Here is a 25,966-nt window from a genome sequence, read left to right as displayed (position 1 = left end):
GATTTTATACTTGCCTTTTCCTTCATCATCACTGTTTTTGGTTTCTAAAATCCCAGATTTATTCACTTCAGATCGAAAGCTGGATTGCTTTTTCAGCCAAGGCTGCAAAGACAAACAGCCTGTTTGAGGAATTACAATGTGGGGCTCTCTCTTGGCTGCTTTTTAGTGTCAACATCAGCAACAACAGTGTTTACCCCCCGGTGGTAAAGCAAGGAGAACAGACACATCCCACTCTCCCAGAGCTCCACTGACTCTATGGTATTGACAGAAGTAACCATTTTCTCTTGTCACTCGGAGCAGGTCAGCCTGACACTGGGCACACATGTATAGAAGAAGCGTGTAGACAGATAGTCACTTGTTTGGCTACATCCACAGCTTAAATTTGGTGTCCTCCAAACATGTAATGTTTCAAAGGCAGAATGATATTTCTGTTCACTTATTAAGGGATGACTAACTTGCTTTTGGCTGCGCTACAAATGAATCACGGTAACAATCCCCAACTTGCGACTTCTGGTGTTCTGATGTAATGCTCTTCTATTAAAAGAAGAGGAAAGAGAGTGGGTGAGAGTGAGATCATGCAAAGACAGGACATAACACTGAGGGAGCTAGCGTAATTGCTGAACTGCGGAGACCAGGTCCATCCACTTCAAGCTGTTTTCTCGTGTCCTGGGTGAGGATCCCTTGCCAGTCAGTTCTTACCCATCTACAGTTGCAGAATATAGGCCCAGATCATGACGTGGAATTTGGAACGATTCGAAGAAGAAAATATTTCATTTGGGGGTGAAAACCAGATATTCCTTGAAAGCAGTTTTAAAGCCATTTTGATTTAGTGCCACTTTGAAGGTAGTTATTTGGGGACAAATGATAGAAGTTAGAAAAGCTAACTAACCAACCTCCCTTTTTAAAGTGTTTTAATGGGGGTGCCTGGCTGGCTGGCTGGCTGAGCGGGTAGAGCAGGTGACTCTTGATCTTAAGGTTGTAAAGTTCAAGCTCCACCTTGGGTGTAGAGATTACTTAAAAATCAAAACCTTTAAAAAAAATTTTTTTTTCATGAATGCAGCTTATGTGTGACAGGCAGAAGGAGGGGGTAGGAAGTCAAGGAAAGGAAGGCAGCTGCTAAAGGTGGATCATCAGACCGATTCCCTCTGGGGAGCTGGGGACCCTCACCTCCTACCAATCTTGCCTCCCAGGCCGGGGGAGAAGTGGGGGGTTGGACAGCTTGTGGCTGCTCCCAGAGCCTGTTAATTTCCCTGCCTGGCAGAGTGGCCCTCTGGTCTTGACTCTCTACCTTTGCAATAAAAAAAAGAATACAAAGACGAGCCGAAAGGTGTGAAAGATCCCGACAGTGCACGGGGATTTTTCCTGTGTTAATCACTACTCACTCGGGAGCAGACACTTCCTTCCTCCCAGACCCCTTCTGTACTCTCTACAAGGTGCCCCTGCTGTCTTCTGAGGAAGATCTGAGTGTGCCAAGGAGAAGCAGAGAGGAAATTAAACTCTGGCCTGTCGTGACCAGCAGCCCACACTGGCTTTGTCCCAGGCTCTGGCAGAAGGGGATTAGAAGAGCCAGTGCTTCCCCAGAACGGGAAATCACTCAGAGGAGGGAGTCTTTTTTTTTTTCTTCAGTAAACCTATTTTCCCTACTCTGTGGTTTTCTTTCTGGGTTTCATCTACCATCAGATCTGTCATTGACCTAGAAAGAACTTCAGTGTGTTGGAAAAGCATACTTCAAGCAGCTATAATAAATCTCAAATTGATATTTATGAAGTTAACTTTCACTCAGCATCTGATCATGTAGTATGTGGATGTCACTCATCTTAGAATTATGTCGTGTGAGAACCAAAAGGGTCTGTCCGTAAAGATTAGCTAAACCAACCTCCTGTTTTTTTACTGATAAATCCGAGACCTGAAGGAATGACATTCTTTAGGGTCTCTGACACTCCCACGTAAGTAGCGGAAGCCAGACTTGAAGACAAAACTCCTTATTACTGGATTCCATTGTGTCCCACAGCATTTCTGCCTAGTAAGCCTGTCTATGAAAAGTTTTATTTGGCAACCACAGAGGCTGCATGGAGAACAAGAAAAGTCAGTAAGCTCAAAACCCATCCCCTTCGCTACCTGTTGATATTGTCACCTATAGATACTGCCATCTACAGATGAGCTTTGGCTGTCTGGATTATGTCTGGTCTCTTCTTAATGGGCCCCAGATCCCCAAGTATGGCCATCCCACAGCTTGGTCACAGCCATGGCCAATCATCTGAACTGGGCGAGCTGACGGAGCACCTCTCCCCAAATCCTCTCTGTCCCCACCCAAAGTTGTGCTGGGCTAGGGCCACATGGCCTGCCGCTTGCCATCCGCAAAATCCCACCCCTGCCCTTCATTCACTGGGTCAGCATAGGTGGGCTTCTGACATTCTTTAGATCTCAATTGCTCCAGCTATAAAATGAGGATAATCATTTAATCATTTCCATAGAGTCTTGTATCAAATAAAATATTAGAACTTTGAAGAAAGTACTTAGCAGACTACTTACTGTTACTGTTATCATTCCTAACCTGAAGGGTGATGAGGGCAAAGAAGCTAACAATTTAAACTATATGTTCAGAGCCTGGGAATGAATCTCCATTTAACATTCAGTCCTGGCCTCTTTGGCAGCAAATACAGAACAGAAAATATTGTGATCGGGATTGACATTGGATTAGACTTTACTAGCACAAAATGCTTGGCATTGTCTACTGTTAGAATATTCTTTTTGTTTTGAATGTTGTATCTCTTCTGTGATTTCCCATGTGTGAGCACAGGCTTACTACATTCAGAGAAATTATCCTATTATTGACAACAATATCCTATTATGGTAAATTTGATGAGTATTTACTGAATGTGTGTTGAGTGAATTATCTAGAACCTATACATAGTTATGGAAACATGGATTATGTGTAGATTCACATGATAGATTCCAACTATACTAAGGTCAGGACTACTACTTTGTGTCACTTGCGCTTGTTTTTTTTCTGAGGGCCTCTTCCTGAGCTCACCAATAAGCTTGTGTAGCTAGAGGTTGTCCATTTTGTAGATGGAGGTGTCTCCGTCACCATTTCACTATCATGGTTTGATCTTTCCCCGGCTTGCTTTCCCCCTTCTGGCCCCAAGAAAAGACATTAATTTAAAGACAAAAATGAAGTCACTATAAACTAACAACTAACCTGTTATCATTTTCACTTTCATTTTCCAGTGCAGAAATTTCAAGTAAGTATACAGAAAAACAAAACAAAACAAAACAAACAAAAAAAAACAGCAACACAGCTTCAATCTCTGGCTTCCTTTTTTCCCCAGGGAATATATCTAAGAACGCCTACTAATGTCTCTGTTGTCCTAAGTGGGGCTCCTTTAGGAGGTTAAATCAGAGCACTCTAAAACCCTACACAGGCTGACACCCAGGTAGCATGTCAATGTACCTGCCAATGGCAAAGTGGATGGCCAAGACTAGATTGTGTGTGTACTTGACATGTAGTCATAAGAACCAAAGATCAGATGAGGACTCTCAGAAGCCACAGAAGGGAGTCTCAGTTCTCCATGCCTCTTATTATCCTCTCACCTCTTATCCCACAGTAGAAACCCACAGACACCTCCTGCCAGGTAGGCGGCCTCAGCCAACACCCCCTCTCTGGATGCTTTGTCACTCAGCATCTCCCTGCCACTCAGAAGCAAGAGTGACACATGTTCTACCCACCTCTCCATTGGAAATTCAAAGCAGCTGCATCTCACAGAAGCTCTGGTACTGAGAATTAAGAAACATTCCTTCTCAAACTTCACTAAGAACTCCTTTCTCCCAAGTCTCCATCCTATGATCTGGTGTACAGGAGTTAACATGGTGCATGCTTTCTTTGGCCTATGGTCTCAGGGATCATAGCAGCAGACCTTCAGAGTTGGCACATCATTAAATAGTTTAAAACTCCCCACCCAGCAGCGCATGGTCGCCTTAGAGAATGGATGGAAACTATCCCTTTGCTATAACTGGGTTCAGCCCTGTGGCTTAACACCATCTTATTTGGCAATCTTTTTCTCTTGACATATTTAGTAATCACTCTAAGGGAGATTTATTAGACTGCTCATAGGAACAAACAATGCACTAAATATTACACATATGCATGCTTTCAATACCACTCCTTTTCTAGCCTATTCTGAATCTTTCCCCAAAGTGTTTCTTTGAACACTTATCAAAACTCTCTCTTGTCTTTAAATTCCTCTTGGCTCTTCCCTCCCCTAAAATAACTTTATATTTGAGATTTATTTTTGTAGTTAGAAGTTCTTTTAATCAAAATTTACTGGGCCATGCTTAGAGAAGAATGGATAAAATGGATACACTCAGTTTAAGATCATTGAAGATATCGTGCCCATCATTAATCCCAAAGCACCAAAACAAAAATTTAGCATATGGTAAGGGTTTTGTGAAAATAATCTCTTAGGTATCTCTGGGAGATCAAAAGTGTGTGTGTGTGTGTGTGTGTGTGTGTGTGTGTGTAGGAAAGAACTCAAAATTTTCAGCCAAACATAATATAGTGAAGCATTTCCTGAACCTGAGGGCTGATGCCCATGAGGAGATATGGGGGAGGGTGCGCTGAAAATTAGGATTAGCAACTCATGCTCTGTGCTAACTAGAGGACTTTGACAGCTGGTACCCCTCCGACATTTTCAAAAAGCATAATAAATATCCCACTCACCCTGGCACACGCACAGCAAAATGTCTTCACAAATAATCCATCCAGAGCAGATTTAAGAGAAAATATATCAGGGTCACAGAGATGCTCAGAAGGTTATGAGTAATAATGGCACAGTCACGGTGTGGCAACTGGATGTTAAACTTTATTCCCACTACATATGAAATGTTCTTCTTCACTAGAAGAAGATACACAGTGAGTATCTCTGTGCCTTTGAGAACCCACTCAGTGCTAGCCACAGGCATAATCATTTACTTAACACTCAATTACATGTCTACCACTAGCCTCATTTTGCTGACTGGGCACATTTTACAGAGATAAGGCCTTATTTTCTCACCTTAGACTGTAGAGTACATATACTCCTACATATCTGAACTTGAGCACCTGTGATTTTTTAGGCAACCTTATCACTTGGCCAGTGAAAGCACCAATTTAAGCATTAGTTGCTAGCAAGAACTTTGATTCAACTACCAGCGTTATTAACCTAGAGGTGTGTGGTGAGGGGCCAGGAGCACAGGTTCCAGAGCCAGGCTACCTGGGTTAGCCTATGTGTCCTTACTATGTGTGGGACCCTGGGCAAGCAACTGTGTCTCACTTTCCTCATTTGTAAAATGAGGCTTTTACTTGTACCTACATCATAGTTTCTTGTAAGGACAAAATGAGTTGATCTGCGTAAAAGGCCTAGAACTGTGCCTGGCATAAAGGAGGAGCTGTTAAATGAGTGCTTGTACTCCCACTGTCCACTGTGACCACAGGTGTATAGAGCTTGGACATGGCAAGTCTGACTTGGGGAGGGGTGTGTAGAATACATCCCACTGTGCTTCTTTAGCATGACCACCATGTATCCCAGCCAGTCTCTCGCTCTTCCGTTTCCCTTCCCATATAAGCAGACAAGGAAAGCCAGAGAATATGAGGTCTCTCAAGGTGAGCCTCCTGCCTTTTATGGCACCGAGTGACAGAATTGGATGGGGAAGTCATTTAGGGGCCCTAGAAGTTGGCAGCAGGGGATGGGCCTACCGAAGACCTCTGCACTTGAAACTGTACCCTAGTTCACTTTGTACATTATATCTTCTAGATGGTGGACGTATGTGAGATTTTCAGACATTTATAGACCAGTTTGGTCACAAATAAAGAAGAGAACCTGTGGAAATAATGCTGTGCCTTAACCCAGCACTGCGCAAACAGTACCTTTATCAGAATCTTCCAGAGAGCTTGTGAAAACCCAGATTCCCAGGCCCCACCCCAGAGCTTTCTGATTTAGCAGGTCTGACGTGGAGCCTGACAGTTTTCATCTCTGACAAGTTCTCAGCCTCTGCTGATGCTGCTGGTTTTGCATCCTTACTACCTAGTTTCTTTTTATTTATTTATTTTTATTTATTTTTATTTTTTTTTAATTTTTATTTATTTATGATAGTCACACACACACACACACAGAGAGAGAGAGAGAGAGAGAGAGAGAGGCAGAGACACAGGCAGAGAGAGAAGCAGGCTCCATGCACCGGGAGCCCGATGTGGGATTCGATCCCGGGTCTCCAGGATCGTGCCCTGGGCCAAAGGCAGGCGCCAAACCGCTGTGCCACCCAGGGATCCCCACTACCTAGTTTCTAACCTAAGGTTATAACATTTAATTTGAACTCTTTACCTTAGAGAGGACACAAGTGACTCTGTCACTCCCAAAAAGAGAGATCTGAATCCACAGAGCTAATGCCATGTATTAATGTCTTATTTTTTGGAAATAAACACTGACTTTCATTTTTTCTCCCATAGTTGCATGCTGCTGTGACCAGGATCCAGGTTCCAAGGCCTGGTTTTAATTACACGTTTGCCCACATATGTATCCTGAATAACGATAAGACTTGCATCGTGGATGACATAGTGCATGTTCTGGAGGAGCTAAAGAATGCTCGGGCCACCAACCGGACCAATTTTGCTATCACATACCCGATCACTCACTTAAAGGATGGGAGGGCAGTGTACAACGGACACCAGCTTGGAGGCGTCACTGTGCACAGCAAGGACCGGGTAAAATCCGCAGAGGCTGTCCAGCTCACCTACTACCTGCAGTCAATCAACAGTCTCAATGACATGGTGGCTGAGAGGTGGGAGTCTAGCTTCTGCGACACTGTCCGACTGTTCCAGAAATCCAACAGCAAAGTCAAAATGTACCCTTACACGTCCTCCTCACTGAGGGAAGATTTCCAGAAGACCAGCCGTGTATCAGAACGTTACCTGGTCACCAGCCTGATCCTGGTGGTCACCATGGCCATCCTGTGCTGCTCTATGCAGGACTGCGTCCGCAGCAAACCCTGGCTAGGCCTGCTCGGGTTGGTGACCATAACCCTGGCCACTCTCACCGCGGCCGGGATCATCAATCTTACTGGTGGGAAATACAATTCCACCTTCCTGGGAGTCCCTTTCGTCATGCTAGGTAACTACTGCCCTTCCTTTCTTTTATTTCCTCCTTCTGGTGGTGGTGACTGGGTTCCTAAAAGACAGGGAGTAGCCATCTAACAACTTCGTTTTGTTGATAGTGTCTTCCTTTTGCCCAAAAGCCCTGGAACTGATTCTATAATGTGCTGGCCATTGGCAAGGGGCAACCTTATTTAGTATTTACCAAAATAACTTATGCCACAAGTCTAAAGCCCTGAGTCTCAGCCTTGGTTCTCTGTTAAGTAGCTGTGTGGCAATTAGCAGATATTTATCTTCTCTGGCACCCCATTGTCTTAGGTGGGGCTTCCCCAGAAGCAGACCCTGAAACAAGGATTTAGAGAGAAGAAGTTTATTTGGGAGGTGAGCCCAGGAAGCACCAGCGTGGGAGTGAGAATATGAGTCACAGAAGGAAGAAAATTCAGACTATGTTAATGGGCAGGTTACTGCTTTAGGCACCTGTAGCTCAATCCCACTGGGGGCCTTTGGGAGACTTAACAGAACATACCTGAGAGAGGTCTTCCATGAGGGGTGAGGAAGCCACAAGCTGGGCCATGTACCCAGAAACCCTGTGTGATTCATGGACGGCTCTCCCCAAGGAAGACTGAGTACATTCCTGCAGCCACAGAAACCCTCAGGTGGATGGCATGTGTAGTGAGAAGCCTTCTGTGAGCTCAGGAACAGTGAATTGGAGGGCACATGGGTTGGGCACTGACAGGGTCTGCTCCCCTCAGCGTCCCCACCCTATGGATGGAATGGATGGGAGTATCACAAAAGGGGGTGTGATAAATGTACAAGAACTCTGAAAGCAACAAGTGAGACATAAATGAGAAGGTACCTCTTTCTTTGTCCTTGCTGTATAAACTCAGGAGAATGCTTAAAAATGATGGTATGAGAGTCCCAGTATATTTTCTCTCGGGGCTGCAGGAATTTCCTGATAGAGGTAACGATTAAAACAAAGCCAGAGTGATTACAATACAACATCAGTTGCTCTGTTCATCTGGTCCTGAATGTGGCATATCCAGCAAGCCTGACGGCAGGGTTCTTGTGGACCAAGGGTTCCAGGGGCTCACTTCTCCCTTTTTTTTTTTTAATTTTTATTTATTTATGATAGTCACAGAGAGAGAGAGAGAGAGAGAGGCAGAGACTCAGGCAGAGGGAGAAGCGGGCTCCATGCACCGGGAGCCCGATGTGGGATTCGATCCCGGGTCTCCAGGATCGCGCCCTGGGCCAAAGGCAGGCGCCAAACCGCTGCGCCACCCAGGGATCCCCCTCCCTTTTTGTGACCATTTCTCATTGGTTCCTTTAGCAAAATTAAAATGTCATTGGGAATCAGATACTGACATGACAAATGAAGTGACACTTTTCATTGAATGAGAAAGAACTATGGTTGAGTTCATTAGAATGCCTAATGCCCTGTTTGGGGGGAGCGGAAGGAAAGAAAATAATTTACTTAGGAATCTCAGCTGCATTATGGTTACATTATAAGCAGGGTGGTGGAGTTGCAAGGTCGCGGAATGCGTGCTGCCCTCCATGCTCTGAGGCCTGTGGGAATGCAGACTTAGGCAGTAAAACATACATGGTAGCTCCTGGCAAAGGGGGCGCTGCGGAGACCAAGCAAGTTGCACATTCATCAGATGGCTTGCTTATCGCCGCCAAATACGAGAGAAGGAGGCTGCCATACTTCCTCCCTAATTCAGTCCGTGAAGAAGGCAGCATAACTTGCCTCTTGAACCCCAAGACGTCATGCACCGATGATGGGATCCACGGTGGTTCCTTGAAGACTCAGTGTACCTGGGTAGTAGCTTCCTTGGAGGTTTGAGTCAAGGCTTCTTTAAATGAAGAGGTTTTGCCCATGACTAATTCCATGCTTGGGTTTTATTTTTTGGCTTTTCATTTTAAAAATGCAGCACTTTTATTCTGATTGTTTTTGGGGCAAGAAGAAAAACAGGAATAAGGAAAGAGTGGGGAACTGATGGGAGACAGTGGGTTTTTAAGATCATGAAGAAAGAATGTCAGGGCTAGAAAAAGGATTATTGGCCCAGGTTTGATGACACTCCAAGATGTGACCAGTGAGCCCAAAGTATGATATGCTATTTACAACTTCCTAAAAACTAATTGCATAAAGTAAAATAAAACTTCAATATTTAAAGCTTCCTAAAAATATTTTTTAAGTAAAATAACATAGCAATAGTCAAAACTTCTTAAAACTAATTTCACCAAGTAAAATGAAATGGAATATTAGAAACTTCTCTTAATTAATTTTATTAAGTAAACTAAGTTATGATATTTAAGATTTCTTAAAACTTATTTTTGTACTTCCTAAAGAAGTTTTAAGCATCATAAATAAAAGCACAAAAAGGAACATACCAGCTAGTTATCGGTGCAAAGATGTAAGAGATTGGATGCTGTTAGCTGAGAAGTGGCTTCAGAAAAGTCCACAAATAGTAATGCCACAACTCCACAGATACTGGCTATCACTGAACTTGACGTCAGAGTTCAATTCAGAAAAATCTGGCATTTGTGGTGAAAGAGAGCAAGCGCTGCAGGTACCCAATACTTCCTTGTTTGCAATTTGAGAGGAAAGTTACACGCATTGATTTGATGGCAGTTTTCCCTGCTGACAATCAGTATGCAACCTTTCTGTACACTTTCAGCCCAAAGAGATCTCAAATTACTTAGTCACAACATGAAAGGAAGCTATGCATTTTAGTAGCTAAAGGCCCATTTGCAATAAATATTTTGCACCATGTAATGGGTGCTTAATAGGCTCATAAAACCAACAGTGCCTGGATTTAGGATGGTCACTCTTCTGTGTTTCGCAGATAAACTTCATTCTCAGAATGTTATTGTGAAATGAAATACAAGCAAAAACATGTTCGTAAATGTTGCAGTTATGGCCAATGTTTAATTCCGGATTTTTGATGACCAGCCCTAAAATGCCACTAAATATTTCAAATGACCAAGGAACAATGCAGTGCTAAGGGTTTTGCAGTATGAGTCCATAAACTGTCCAGTTTTAAATTTTGTCTGTCTATAACATAGAATGTCTATACTTAAACTAAGATTTAAGCAAAACTTCTTGATTTTCTATGTTATATAAATACAGTATCAAATAAAAACTTAAAACTATATGGCCTCATTTAAAAGGAAAAGTATCTTAGAAAAAGTCTTTAATACAGAGATTTCCTTGGCCAACAACAGGTCTATAATGTGATAAACACTATATTTAAAATTCAGCAAACTAAACATTCTCAGTGTGATGCCGGTCACATAAGGCCAGATCCAGCCAAATGCCAAAATGGCAGTAGATTTAGAATGGAAAATTTTAAGACCACGTGTGTCAAGCAGTATTAACCTGACAAAATTCCAGAATAGGAAAGAATTTGGATAAACTCTGAGAGTTCGCCATAATGGGATGTGACTGTGTGTTTCTAGCCAAGATGATACGTGACATCTCTGGCAATAAGAATATATCCTACACAGATGAATCATTTTGGCAATGATGTAAGCATAGATACATCATGATTTAGAATGTTTTTAATCAGTGTCATGCATATTAGACAATCCTACTTCTGCCAAAACCCCTGTCCATATGAGTCAGATCAGTTTATTTAGAGCTGAAGTCCTTAAAGGTCTATAGCATTATAAATGCCCATTGACATTTTTTAGTTACTATAAACTTGAGGAAGAGTTTATCTCATCCATACCTGTTATGCATAAAGTAATATCCTTTCTTTCCAAACTATATTAATATCAGGTACTGAAGTACTTGAACTGCCAATGTAAACATATGACACTCATCATTTTAATCCATTATGGAACTTCCTTTAAAGGATGAGGATTTACACCATTGTCCTCCAGTTGGCTATGATTTAAGAAATTGGCAAAGATTCTATGCATGCAAGCTCTCCTCACAGGCTTACTATTTCCACAGCTTTCCTGGTCAGACACAAATCAGGAAGGGAATGGAATGTTGGAGAATGTAGAAGGGAATGGAAGGAAGGTCTCTTCCTTCATTTGGAAGGTTTGTGGCTTCACGTACATTCTGACCAGCTGAAAGGGCAGAACTGAAGTTGTGGTGAAAAATAGTTTTGATATTAGTTTGTACATTATAAGGGTTGCTTTGCATTTATCAAGATACAAGAGGCACGGAGATAAGATGAGACAAAAAATATCATTCAAGAAAAATATTCTTCAAGCCCTTTCACAACAGACTGCTAACCACTATATGATCACAGTGACCTACTAAAGAGTCACAGCCCTTTCAAATGTTTGGGACTTTGAGAAGGTCAAATGCCATGTCCAGGGTGCTCTTTTCCTTCTGAATTATCAAGCCAGGCAACTCAAATTCAAGAATGGGAAAGGAAGAAAGGATGTAATTAAGTTCTAGGAGGAGAATAATAGCAGGGGCGTTTGGTTCCTTTCAGGTATATTCTAAGATTATCTGTATTTAGCAGAAACCAGAAGATCAGGTTCAGTTCTCCAAGAATTTGTCCTCATTTGATGCCACCTGGAATGTGATGCAGTGTATGGAGCTCAGGCTTATAAAGAGGTGAAAGTTCCTGTGCAGGAAAGTCAGTTCTGGGAAATCAGAACTCTTAATTATTTTTGCTCTAAACTCAAGTAAACCTGAAAGGTTTTGCTTTCCTGGTGAGTATTCTGCTATATCTCTTTTTTAAAAAGTAATCTCTATACCCATTTTGGGGCTCGAAACTCAGGACCCCCAAGATCAAGAGTACCATGCTCTACTGACTGAACCAGCCAGGTGCCCCTTTCTGGTATATTTCTAAAGTCATGAGACATGTGTGTGTGGGGGGGGGGGATAATAATAAAGTTCAAACCATAGGAAATTGCCAATATTCAACTATTTTTGACCTACAAAATTGGTATCATTTTTGAACTACAAAGCAGTAATTTCTTATGGTTCAACCTAATACATTATTGTAGAAGTCCATTATTCGCAACAATATGACAGTCTACATGATGGAGTAGAATGCTGTGGAAATACTCTGCTTGGATATAAATCACTAATTGGTTCAGTAATTTCTGGAGAAAAAAACCCCTAATTTATAAGGGCTTTATTGTTTCCGGTTTTGTTTACATCTCATGGAGTTTTTTTTCCTGGATATCTTTTTCATAATGTCTGATGGTCATTTGGGGCCTACTTACAAGGAGATTGTGCAGTCTACTTTTGTGGGTAGTTCTCACCTTCTTGTTATGCTCCACCCATCATATAACAGCAAGGGGTGGGTGGGGAGAAATAGGTCTGGGAAGATGGAACAAAACATGTTTGATTGTTCTATTCATAACCATAAAGGAGGGCAAGAATAGGACAGAGAGGCAGGTCCAGGAACTCAGAGCTCAGTTAGGCAGAGGAATGCAGTGACACTTCTTCTTTGACCCTGGTCTCCTGGTACAATCTGGGTGGGCTTGCCCCACCTAGTCTAGGGAGTGGGGGATTGGCAGATTTTACACAGGCCAGGCAGCAGGAGGCAACATCACAACACTGAGCTGGTAAAAACAGACCATGAAGAAAAATACCTAGTTTGCTGTTGCATTTGGACCAGCACCTCAGAAAGTCACTGCCGGGGCCAAGTAGTATTGACCAAATGGGTCTACAGGAGCTCACAATGCAAGCAGATGCACAGTCATTGTCAAGGAAGCCCTGCATTTCACCTAGGCTACTTCAGCAGCCAAGACCCAAAACATAGATGGAACATAAGAGAAGGATTCTAGCCTCTTCTCTGCCATCAATAGTATAATAGCACTAGCATTTCTCTTCCTCAGCAGTAAAATACCTTTCAAATCAGCCTACAATTCATCCTTTGTGTGTGTGCACAGTATATATTACATATCACATGAGCTATATTATATGTCATATGTAATTTGATGTGTTATGCAATAAGTTCATGTGCATATATATGAATTTCATGTGTTTATAACATATCATGTGGCATATACTGTTTAAATATTTGAATATAAATACTATGTATTTCCCTATTATATAGTATATATTCACACATTTTATGTGTAAATATATAAGATGTTTGAATAGGATATGATATATATACATATATTTATATATTACATATGTCTTCTATATGTAAAGATATTATACAATGACCAGAGCATATACTCTGGGCCCCATTTACAGACACTGATTTTATGTAGCACGCATACACACACACACACACACACACACACACACACTCAGTATCTAAATACCTTTCTTTTGACAAGGAAGAGCTATTAGCATATTCATTTCTTGGACTCTTATTTGCAACTCTCTAATGAAGGAAAAGCATTTCTCAGGTTAAAATCCACTGCTGTGATTAGAATGCCAAACTGTGACAAGTCTCTGGTAGAAAGCATAAGATGTGTGTATCCGTCTTAACTTAGGCAGAGTACACCTTCCTTTACTCTCACTCTTAACTGTGACACAAAGCAGGCTGTGATAAACCAAACAATTCAGCATAGAGAGTAAATGTTTATAACTGGCAAAGTGTAAATGTAACCCAATTAATGAACTTCTCCCTGAAAATAGATGTTACTCAACCCAGACATTCATATACTTTAAATTTCTTCTCGAAAAAACAAAAATCATGAATTTATGGGGATGTCACTGAAAGAAAAGCATTTTATGAACATGAGCTACTTAGTGAAGCTCATCTAAGAGTAAAATATGTTTTAAGCAGATTTTGCTCATGCATTCATTATACTCTGGGTCTTCTAGAAGAATGTAGTCATTTTCATTTTATTTCCACATAAGAAATTTGGCATTGTGCAGGCATGCTATAAATGGCTTCATTGTCTCCTAATACTAAATGTTTTTGCACTGAAACTAAAAGACCATCCATCAGCAAGCCATCCCATTTCACCTCCTCATCTTCTCAGCTACTCCTTGTGTTCTAAAAGTTCAGATGAGGAAATCCTGCTAGTAGGGAAAGGATGAAAATGTGAGCAGTGCCCAAAGGCATCAGCCTGTGTCCGTGTGTGCTGGGGAAAGCAGAAAAGTCTGAATCCGGAGAAAAATCTGCCTTACAGAATCCAGATGCACAAAATAGATCAATTAGCTTGTGAATTATCCATTGACAAAAAGGTAAACAAATCACCAGACTGCCTTTGATAGCAAAACCATTCAATACCTTGAAAATATGATTTGTTTTATGAATAGCTTTCCAGAAGCACATCTACTGGGTAAAGCTGGGTTAACACTCAGCTATTCGGTGGTGGATTCTTGCATTAGTGGATTATAAACAACCCTGAAGGCTTTGGTCAGGCCCCAGAAAAGGGTCTGAGTGAGGGTGAGATTTAATCTGTGAGTGTTCCTGAGACTCACCCTAAGTGACTGGAGGATTAGCCAGTTGAGGTTTTTCCACCATTAGTGCTATTTATCACCCATGCTGCTTTTTCTCTTCATGGCCCCAAAGCCTGAAAGTCATGTGCATGCACAGATATAAAATCACTTGGAAAAGAAGAAAAATTATTAGCCTAAATCCCCTAGTATTTACTTTTACTAGATGACAGTCCCAAACTCTACTGCTAATAAAATGTAAATTGTGTGCCTAGCACCAGCTGTATCTGAACGCTGGTGGAGAGCTCCACTGTTCTTATCCCAGGACCTGGCTAAAAGCCCCCATTGCCTCCAAGTGTTCACTCATGAATAATTAAAACTTGGGCCTGTATGTATGTCCTGACACATACTGATATGCACGTAACTTCATAGACAAGCAATGTACCAAAACAGAAACAAACATCTTGCATGTGCTTTTAAAAGACCAGTGAATACTTTAAAAGCATCTTTATCTTAAGAATTTGATAGAATCAATATGTGGTGTTTAGCAGTTCCCTCTGGCAACTCTTCAGCCTTAAAACACTGTGACTGTAAGAGAGGGAATGCCTGGGAATATTGGTTGGTCCCTGGCATGCTCACCAGGATAGTCTTTACTTTCAAGTCCCAGGCTATGGACCTGCCATTGTGATGCTGAGCTCCAGCTCCTATTATCACCACAGGGCTTCTGGTCACCAAAAGCTAAATCTGTTTGGAACTTGAGGTTTAGATAGCTCCCTATGTGGGTGCTGCTGCGAGGAGAGTGCTCGTGAACAGGCTTGCAACACCAGAGACGGATAATGGTCCCTTGCCAAAATGATGCTTTGCACAAATGACATACATCTCTTGGTTAGATTTAATAGAGAGGCTTCTAGAGTTCCAACTTCATAGAGAAAATTTAAAAACTAGAGAGCAGAGAAGACAGCAATATTTCTGCTCTTTTTTTTAAAGATTTTTAAATTCATTTATTCATGAGAGAGAGAGAAAGCAGGCTCCCTGTGGGGAGCCTGATGCAGGACTCGATTCCAGGACCCCAGGATCATGACTGGAGCCAAAGGCAGACGCTCAACCACTGAACCACCCAGGTATCCCAATATTTTTGCTTTTAAAGCACCTTTCAAAAATAGGGAAAAAGACAGCCAAACCTCTGCAAAGTATCTTCAATCCACATGCGGTATCTGTTTGCCAACATCTGTGAGACTTGGCCTCAAAGTCCTGCTTGCTGGACCCCAGCCCCAAAGCTAAGAGGATGATGGATGATGGTGACACTGAAGAAGGGAGGCACCTGCTGAGACATGAAAGTGGAGAGGAACGGAAGCTACCAAAACCATTCTTCCCTGCATTTCCTGGGTTTCACTGGCCCGTTTCTCAAGTAGCTACAAAAGATAAGGCCAGGGCTGGCTGGAGGAAAAAATGCGAAGGATTCAGTCTCTGTGAAATCCACCTACCTCTAATTTCCTCTTCACTGCCTTCCCATCTCCAGGCTCCATCCCACCCCCAGACCTAAGGGAAGCTGCTTCAGTAGACCACTGTCCCAGAAGTCTTTGCACCTATAAGAGCACCCTCGAAGGCCAGAACCAAAGGGAATTTGGCTGTAATTGTGGGCATAGTAGGCATTCTGGGGGATTGCAGGACCAGGCAGGATATTCCTAGGGCTCCTGGAATATGACTCCCCTTGAGTCTCGGCCAGGAAACAGAAACTCCATGGCTCAGCTTTCCTTTAGGGGAACAGACTGACCTCTTCGATCTAAGTACTCAGCTGTGAATCAGGTGCAGTGCCAGCTAGGTGCTCCAGGCTGTTAATCCCTGGGAGGCACCTACAGCTATGCTGGCACTCAGCCTTCTCTGGATTGACTAAAAATCAGGAGGGAGGCCCAGGTATGATGTCCACAATTGTCCCTGAAATCCAAAGAGCTCTTTAAAGACACCACACACCTCCGATTTAGCATTTAGGGTGTAGGCATCCACCAGAAAGGTATGGTTTGAGAAACAAGAACCTGGTATATTAGGAAGGATGGTGGGGGTCCTTGGAGGCAAGATCAACAATGACTAGCAACAAATTCTGAGTGATGAGGTAGGACAGATTCTTTCTCAGGGCCATCTCTTCTTGCCTACATGATTGGTCTACATGTGCACACCACTGTAGCGAGAGAAAGAGGGAAAGGCATAGTTTCCAAAGGCCCCTAAGAATAAAACAAAAATTCTCTCTGGAGCTGTCCCCAAAACCAAGAGCATATGCAAAGAGAGTCGGGACTCCATAAAAATGACCAAACTGTAGAAGGACAAGGCATTTAAAATGCAGCAACAGAACTTGGGAGACAAGCTCACAGCCTATTTCCACCTTTCCTTGAGTTTGATTATTTTCATTCTGGACCCTTGAGCCTCACTCTTTTCACCTAACACCTCTGTTAATTCCAATTCCTTTCCCTCACTTAGCCTATAAGACTACTCAACAGCGTGGTAAGAAATGGATTCTTACAGTATTTTCCAACAAGAGTCAGGGTCAGATAATGTTGGAAAACATCAATCACATTGACTTAAAAAAAGGACTTGCAGAACAGATTTAATTTAAATTCTACTATATGACTAATTCTAATCCTGCTATATGCATTCTTATATTCTTACCATATTTAATGACTCAGTACTAAAGCCCTGTTTTAAAACATTTTCCTTGTCTCTAGCATGTAAATACTATTTTTAAAAAATCTCCACTTGCTATTTCCAGTGAAACTCTAAAGTGTGTTTTAGCCAAGAGAACTTAGTCTACATGGCCCCAGATGAAACGGTCAGTATCATTTCCCCAGGGTGCAGATGCCTTGGACGTACCAATCCTCTTTTTATTCTCATTGTCCGGGGATCGGTTACTAATTTTAATCAAAGGTCAGTCTGTCCTTCCTGAGGACAGCGTGGAAACAGACTTAATAAATAGGCCTCCCTCCTGAGACTAGACGTTAACTTTCTAAAACATAATTAACAGGATGCCAGTCAATGAGTGCACTTTTCCCTTCATGTCTGGGGAGTTTAGGTGACTCCAATTTAACAGGGGCCACAGTGCCAGTTATCAAATTGACAGTCTTGACCTTACTTCTAAAAGTGGCTGCAGAATGATACCTCGTAAATTAAGATAAACACCAAATCCTTCCGAGGAAACAGGTCTATATCACGACTATGAAATGGGCATTCAGGTTGGAGACCCAGCAAGACTTCACAATAAGGATATAAATACCAGCCTGGGAACAAGGGAAGATGTTCACCCAGTTACTGTACATACAAGATAACAGTGACTCACTTCACTCAGCATTACGCTTGGCCAGAGATTTTAAATTCCTTTTTAAAAACAAGACTATTGTACCACCGGGTAAAGATTTTATTATCCTCGATAATGGGACTGAATATGCCAAGGCATAGAAGCAGAAAATTAGATCTGCTGATCCTAGGGCCAAGAGAGGGGTTACTGAAAGCCACAATGGGGCACTTGCGGTGGGCTTTTCAGTGTTTCAGTGGCCTGAAAACCCAGGGAGAGCCATCGGGCAAGTGTCTGCCTCCAGCCAGGAGAAGTGGGAGAAATCCAAGCTAGATCCAGCCTCAAGCAGAATTGAGTCAAAACATGGGCACCTGCCCTGCTTCTGCTATTCCAGTGTTACTGGAATACTAACCAAGGGTGGCAACGCACAAAGTAGTTAAGGAAAGAGGTTACTGATCTGGCTCTCTTCCTCAGAGGCCATTGCCAAATAGTGCAGAGAAGCCGGCAGAGTCACCCTCTGCTTGATACGTCATCAACAAACAAGCAAAATTGGTCAAACAGGTCCCCGAAGACAAAATGCAAGCTATACACCTGCAAGCAGAATTTTAATTTTTAAGAATTGTAGGGAGAGTTCATGTGAATCGTGTTCCATCTTTCGTGTTTCCTATTCACTCAAACTCACTGCTATTTACTGTGCTTCCCTCTATGTCTCAGATTTATTGCTTCCTGGACAGATACTTGGGTGGGGGGGGGGGGGGGAAAGAGGCTGTGATTTAGGTTCCTGTCAAAGCTCTAATTAAATACAGTGACTCTTTGTCACTAAAGCCCTCCACTTGGCCAAACTTAGATGAGATGATGAGACTAACTCAGAACCCTCTGCCCACTGCCTTCCTCTGTGCTGACCTCCAGCCAGACCTGTGGGGATGACAAGCCAAGTCATGAGTGGCCAAGAACCTTCTCTGGAGTGTTCTATCAACCACGGGAAACAAAAACTCTGCAAGCTGCACTAACAACCCTGAGCTTTCGCTGTATATAATCCCCAAGAGGCTCAGCTTTCCACAGGCAAAAGTCCATCCGGCATTCTTAAGCCAGAAGGGAGCACGAAGATCTTAGCTCCTCTGTCTTCTCTTTCGCTTGCCATTCACATTCAGGATTCATTAAAGTACAGGTCTGTCTTCCACAAGAGAAACTCTTGGCATTGACCTGTCATCACCAAGGCTGGTTGTATTTCCCTTGGCCTGGTAGTTCCCCATGACCAAGGTGGTTCCTCTCTTTAAAGAGGTTAGTCTTTTCAACTTCTGATCTGGTCTTTTTCTGCCCCCTCAGGTCATGGATTATATGGGACTTTTGAAATGTTATCCTCCTGGAGGAAAACTAGAGAAGACCAACATGTGAAAGAGAGAACTGCAGCTGTCTATGCAGACTCCATGCTCTCCTTTTCTCTCACCACTGCCATGTACCTGGTCACCTTTGGCATAGGGGCCAGCCCTTTCACGAACATTGAGGCAGCCAGGATTTTCTGCTGCAATTCCTGTATTGCAATCTTCTTCAACTACCTCTATGTACTCTCGTTTTACGGTTCCAGCCTGGTATTCACTGGCTACATAGAAAACAATTACCAGCATAGTATCTTCTGTAGAAAAGTCCCAAAGCCCGAGGCATTGCAGGAGAAGCCGGCATGGTACAGGTTTCTCCTGACAGCCAGATTCAGCGAGGACACAACCGACGGCGAGGAAGCGAACACTTACGAGAGTCACCTATTGGTATGTTTCCTCAAACGCTATTACTGTGACTGGATAACCAACACCTATGTCAAGCCTTTTGTAGTTCTCTTTTACCTTATTTATATTTCCTTTGCCTTAATGGGCTATCTGCAGGTCAGTGAAGGGTCAGACCTTAGTAACATCGTAGCAACTGCGACGCAAACCATTGAGTACACTACTGCCCAGCAAAAGTACTTTAGTAACTACAGTCCAGTGATTGGGTTTTACATATACGAGTCCATAGAATACTGGAACACCAGTGTCCAAGAAGACGTGCTAGAATACACCAAGGGGTTTGTGCGGATATCCTGGTTTGAGAGCTATTTAAATTACCTTCGGAAACTCAATGTGTCCACTGGCTTGCCCAAGAAAAACTTCACAGACATGTTGAGGAATTCCTTCCTGAAAGCTCCCCAATTTTCACATTTTCAAGAGGACATCATCTTCTCTAAAAAGTACAATGACGAGGTTGATGTAGTGGCCTCCAGAATGTTTTTGGTGGCCAAGACCATGGAAACTAACAGAGAAGAACTCTATGATCTCCTGGAGACCCTCAGGAGACTTTCTGTCACCTCCAAGGTGAAGTTCATTGTCTTCAACCCGTCCTTCGTGTATATGGATCGATATGCCTCCTCTCTGGGAGCCCCCCTGCACAACTCCTGCATCAGTGCTTTGTTCCTGCTCTTCTTCTCGGCATTCCTGGTGGCAGATTCTCTGATCAATGTCTGGCTCACTCTAACGGTTGTGTCCGTGGAGTTTGGCGTTATAGGTTTCATGACATTATGGAAAGTCGAACTGGACTGCATTTCTGTGCTATGCTTAATTTACGGAATTAACTACACAATTGACAATTGTGCTCCACTGTTATCCACCTTTGTTCTGGGCAAGGATTTCACAAGAACTAAATGGGTAAAAAATGCCCTGGAAGTGCATGGGGTAGCTATTTTACAGAGCTACCTCTGCTATATTGTTGGTCTGATTCCTCTCGCAGCTGTGCCTTCAAATCTGACCTGTACACTGTTCAGGTGCTTGTTTTTAATAGCATTTGTCACCTTCTTTCACTGCTTTGCCATTTTACCTGTGATACTGACTTTCCTGCCACCCTCTAAGAAAAAAAGGAAAGAGAAGAAAAATCCTGAAAACCGCGAGGAAATTGAATGTGTGGAAATGGTGGATATTGATAGTACCCGAGTGGTTGACCAAATTACAACAGTGTGATGGAGTCTGCTTGTTATATTTTCACCCTAGGTCTTATGGAGAGCAAAGAGATTATGTTAATGAAACAAATTCAAAGTTGTTCTTTCTTTTTCAGAAACAGACATTGCCAAAGTAAAGGACAAGGGGGGGACATGGGCATTGCATATTTTCAGTCTTTAAAACAAAAGGATTGCTACCAGAAAGAATTTACACACACACACACACACACACACACGCACACACACAGTCTCTTAAACTAAGATCTAATAGAAGAAAGCTTATTAGCAAGCAGAATCCTATTTTATTCACACTGCAGATGTTGCTGGTATTGTGACAGAAACCTACTGATTGAAAGGTCAGCTGCCAAGGCAGAAATAGCTTTAAGCATTGTTCAAACAATAAAGCTTCCAGAACTTCTGCAGAGCAGTAGCTCCAGGCAGAGTCTGTGGTTTGAGGTCTTAGCCGTCTCATCTAGCTCCCCAGCACCCCAAGGAGATGCTTTCAAAAGTTCTAGCCAGCAAAAGCAAGCCAGAACCTTGGAAGTGACACATGGTAGAGTGGCCAGCATCCACGGAATGAAATTGAGTGATCCCTAAATTCACCCAGGTGAGGCAGTTTTGTTGTCTAGAATGAATAAATCATATCCCCCCCCATCAGTATACTTTTAACATTTGTATGATTTGGCTAATACACCTTTAAACCAATGACAGCTCCAGCACTGCAGTGTTGGAGCGATTCTATTTTGGAATATCTTGTTGCTTGTCACCAATGGATCTGCTTTATTAGTTACAGCTCTTGGCAGAAGGCTCTGAGTCCCCAAAACTGCAGAGCCAAACCCAAATACCTGGCATCATGGAGGAAAAGCAAGTGTCTACTTGAACACAGAGGCAGTGTCTCCATTTTAACAAAAAAATATGGCCAGCTGGTACAGCTGTTTGTGGTTTGACCCTACATGCTGTTTTTGCACGGATACCCAGAAGCAACATCTGCCTATGCATAGCTGAGGAAGGAGAAATGAACACTGAAATGGTTACCTGCCATAGCTTTCAACTGGTAGAGCCAGTCTGCCTTCGCTATGAGACATGGCCGCTCAGAGACACAGAGGAGAAAAGGAAGTTGTCTGGTGAGTGTAAGTCCTGACACTGAGAAACCTCATAGAAGTGCAGACAGGGAGATGAAGGACGGAAGGGGAGACAGACGGATGTAATCGCCAAGACAAACTGATCAATGATGATGGTCAAATGTTCCTGCTGAGCTGGCTGGACTTTCATCTTCCTGGTTCCCCCCTACACCAACACACACACACACACACACACACACACACACACACACCCGCTGCCGGTGCCCCTCCAAAGCACTGCATGGCCCTTCTGTACATTAACGAGCCTAGATGTTTATACTGTTGACTGCAGTCTCTACAGGCTCTAAACAGAAACACTCTGATTGGAAGAGGCTGTGTATGTCGCCCCAGACTCCAGCGTTTCTTTACGTCTATAAAAATGAAGCTAAATCCTGGTCACATTTGAGGCAAATGTCTACAGTATTTTTCCCTTTTAGAAATGTAGCTTATTTAGACATCTATAGTGGTAAGCATTTCCCAAAAGCACCTTTGCTCTCTGGACCTTAGCGGATGTACTGTGCAACTTCCCCCATCCTCCGCAGAGGAGGAAACTGAGACCTAGGAGAATAAAGCGACTCAGCCAAGGTCACACCACTAGAGGGTTTCCATCTTTTCAGCATGCCTAAGACAGGGCAGGCCACTTTTAGATTTTCCCTTAAGAGGGCTATTACTCCCTTCAAAGTACACTTCCAAGGAAAGAACATAGGACTTTATCGGCCACAAGGCAGACTCTTTTTTTTGTTTTGTTTTTAAATGTCTGGGTAATGTTTGGGATTTAGGTTTGCCATTGTCTTTCCAAACAGCAAAAATGCCCAAATGATTCAGATGTAACTGCACCAAGTGCAAACCTGTGCTTTCTATTTCATGTACTGTTGTTCACACAGTTCTAACTACGTAGCTAGTGCATTACACACTTGTTCAGTCTCTCCTGCAGACACACTAAGCGATCATACCAACGTGTTATGCACTCAACTAGAAGATAATGAGCTTTAATCTGGGGACAAGTACAGTCCTCGAAAAAGGGCAAGTTCGCATAATAGATCTGCGATCAATTCTCTCTCCAAGGGGCCTGCAATGAGGCTATTATTTATAAAACACAGCTGAAGAGGGGATTGGTTTTATTCTTAAATCATATGTTGCTAAATCATTTTCCGAACAGTGTGTTCTAAATCAGCCATTGATTTAGTGTCGGCCACGTGGAGCACCTCGGGTTAAAGCGACTCCACAAAACTGATGCGACACACACGCCAATTAAATGGATTTTGTTGAGAATTTAATCATTCAATTTGGTCAACCAGAATGACTTGCTGTGGAACTTTGTTTTATGACAGATAGTAGTTTTCCAACTTGACTGAGTCTCTGTATACCTTGGAATATTGTATTTTTAAACGAAGGGCATTTTCAACCTTGTCAACTTCCCTTTTCAGCACTTGAAATCAAGGCTTATGGAATTCTGACCATGGAATGAATTTTTTTTCTACTAGGGGGCTCTGCATGCCAAGATTTATTATTTATTGTTAGATCATGATTATTTATTCGTTAATGATTATTGCTCCGACAGCACTGGTTTAGCCCCACCACGGAGAAGACACTTTAGAAGCAACTCCGAATCACATCCCCATAAAATTTAAGTCTTGACTTCATGAAGTTTTACTTTTTTAATTGCTATAAAGAGGGAAGGAACGATCCTTAGCAAACACTTGCAAAAGTTTTCTTTTTCAATGAACTCCAACCAAGACATTAATGTTCACTTTACCAAAGAAACTTATTTGGTTGGTTTTGAGTTGGTGTTTGTTTACCAAAGAAAACATTCCATTCATCAAAAATATTTCTCCTGGTCAACTAAAAAAAAACTGTGATACTTAGGCATTCTTGGCCAGTTGTAAGGAAAAAAACAAAAGAAAAGTCAGGGTCAGGGTGATATTCTTTATTGAATAGAACTCAGCAGAAAGTGTAAATTCACAAGAAACTTGGGGTTTGCAAGAAAGAAAATGATACTACAACAGGGCATTATTGTTTAGCCCTATGCCAATGGTCCAGCAAGTAGCATGAGGCCTCCTTGGGCTAAAAAGAGTACATTTTCTCCACAGAAAAAATAAGACAAATCCTCGTGAAGCTCCCTCTTCATTGTTCCAGCTCCTAAGTTTTGGTTTGGTTGGGTTATGGGGTTTGGGGTTTTGTTCTGCTTTGGTTTGGTTTGTAGTGTGTGTTGTTGGTGTTTGCTCATTTGGCTTCCGTCTTTCCTACCATATTTGCCCCCTCAATTTTCACTCAGAAGGGAGATAATCAGATGGCATCCTCCATGGCTACAGTTATTTATGCAAAATACTGCTCTAAATGAGGCCCTTCATAACCCTGTTATTCTAACTAACCACCGCTCAATTGTTCTAAGTGGCACTCCAGGACCATGGCACCACGTGCCCCCAGCCTGAGCAGTGGAGCTTGGCTGTGTCTATCTCAAGAACAGGTGGGTTGGGCAGCCACCCTGGGGGTGTGGCAGAGGCAGAGCCTCTTGAACACAAATGGTATCCTCCTCATAATGGCTTTATTCCTTTGGATCCTATTAAAGTAGCCCTGCAGCTTGTAGTAGTGTTTGAACTTTGTGAATCTCTGTTTTCTCATCTGTAAAATGGGGATAACTATCTCTAAATTCATCAAATATACTGAGTGCCTAATATCACCCAGATACCATTCTAGAGACTGGAGACAGAGCAGCGAACAGATCAGATAAAATGTACCTGCCCTCGGAGAGTCTACATTGGAGCGATGTTGCAGATTTACCATGAGGACGAAGGGAGAGGATGTTCAGAAAGCACTCACAGCAAGGGCTGGTATAGAGAAGAAACTCAAGACATTATTTGTAATTTCTCTATCCCACACAGTAGCACTAGGTAGGGCCCATGAGGTCAAGCTACAGAGAAGTACATTTTTGCAGATTTGGGCACAGAATTAGGGCTACATGAATATGCGATGGGTTCTCCTGTTCATTTCAGGGTATTCAGAATTTGCCTGGATGACCAATTTGTTGGGGCAACTGTCAAGAGGGCACAAGCTCTGGATGTTGGGGCTGGACTGTAATCCTTGAAAAAATAGGATATAGGCACTTGGGGATGAGAGTCAGGAGGGAAGGGCACTTGCTATTTAATTACTATGCCTGACTTGATTGAAGATATTTGAACACTCCTGCTGGGTAATTTGCTTTTAAGTTTGTGCTACACAAAAAGCACCAGGTATCTGAACACAAAGGTTCTCACTTCTTAAAAGCATGATAAAGCTGCAACACAGAGGAAAGTATTAAATTAGTACTAGTGGATTCTCTGGCAAAGACCTGACGATGGCTGCAGCCAGCACATGGCAGAGTTCCTCCCTGTGGTGGTTACAACTGTTTCTTTCTGTTTCATGCCAGTCCAGGAGAAAGCAAAGAGGAAAGTGAATGAGCTAGAATCGGTTCACCTGAATAGGCAGTGTCAGGATGTCTTCCCCAGCCTTGCCTCTCCCCTGCCCCCCTTCTGCCCAGGTGATCTGTTTCAAGTCCTCTTTGATATCTACAAGCATACCATGCAAGGAAGAAGAAGGGAGGCAACCAGAGAGCTATGGCCTCTGTGCAGATTTTCAAGTTAGATTAAAATTAGCAGGGCAAGCATTCAGAGGAGCCTGCCTGATAGGGAAAGAAGGCTTCTTTTCAAAGTACATTCCTGTGGAATGTGCCAGCCTCTTCTCCCTCCAGAATGTTGACATCAGATGAATCTCTGGATAGAATGAAGCTTACTCCCTCATTTTCCATGTGAGATAACTGAAACCTGGATCAGTGAAATCACATGCACAGAGCTAGTTTGAAGCAGATACAGGACTACAAATTCAAGTCTCCTGGCCTCAGTCCTTCCTCCATTCTGCCACTTTACTGCCAAATTCTATGTATCTAAATTATGGGATCTTAACCTGGGGGCCATGAATGACTTGGTGGGAGGGTGGGACTCTGAACTCCCTAAAACTATATGCAAACGTGTGTGTATGTTTAATATGTGCATTTTCCTAAAAAGAGAGTTCATAGTTGTCATCAGATTCTAAGAGAGGTCTGTGACCCAAAAAGGGTGAAGAACCACTGTCTGAAATTAATAAAGACCTCACTGGGAGTGTGATTCTGGTGTCCTCATTTTGGCTAATG

General features: G+C 42.6%; 1 protein-coding gene across 1 annotated transcript in view; it reads left to right on the top strand.

The window, feature by feature from the left end:
* Window positions 1-25,940, top strand: part of PTCHD1 (patched domain containing 1) — a 56,449-nt gene extending 30,509 nt beyond the window's left edge. Inside the window, exons 2-3 of the mRNA XM_077890406.1 lie at window positions 6,485-7,145; window positions 19,048-25,940. Of these exons, the coding sequence (XP_077746532.1) occupies window positions 6,485-7,145; window positions 19,048-20,702 (2,316 nt within the window). The 3' untranslated portion in view covers window positions 20,703-25,940. The remainder of the gene's footprint in view (window positions 1-6,484; window positions 7,146-19,047) is intronic.
* The last annotated feature ends 26 nt before the right edge of the window (window positions 25,941-25,966 follow it).

The sequence above is a fragment of the Canis aureus genome, chromosome X (genome assembly GCF_053574225.1).
Source record: "Canis aureus isolate CA01 chromosome X, VMU_Caureus_v.1.0, whole genome shotgun sequence".
Lineage (NCBI taxonomy): Eukaryota > Metazoa > Chordata > Mammalia > Carnivora > Canidae > Canis > Canis aureus.
Note: the sequence above shows the minus strand (reverse complement) of the source record. Positions and strands in the feature narration are given on the sequence as shown.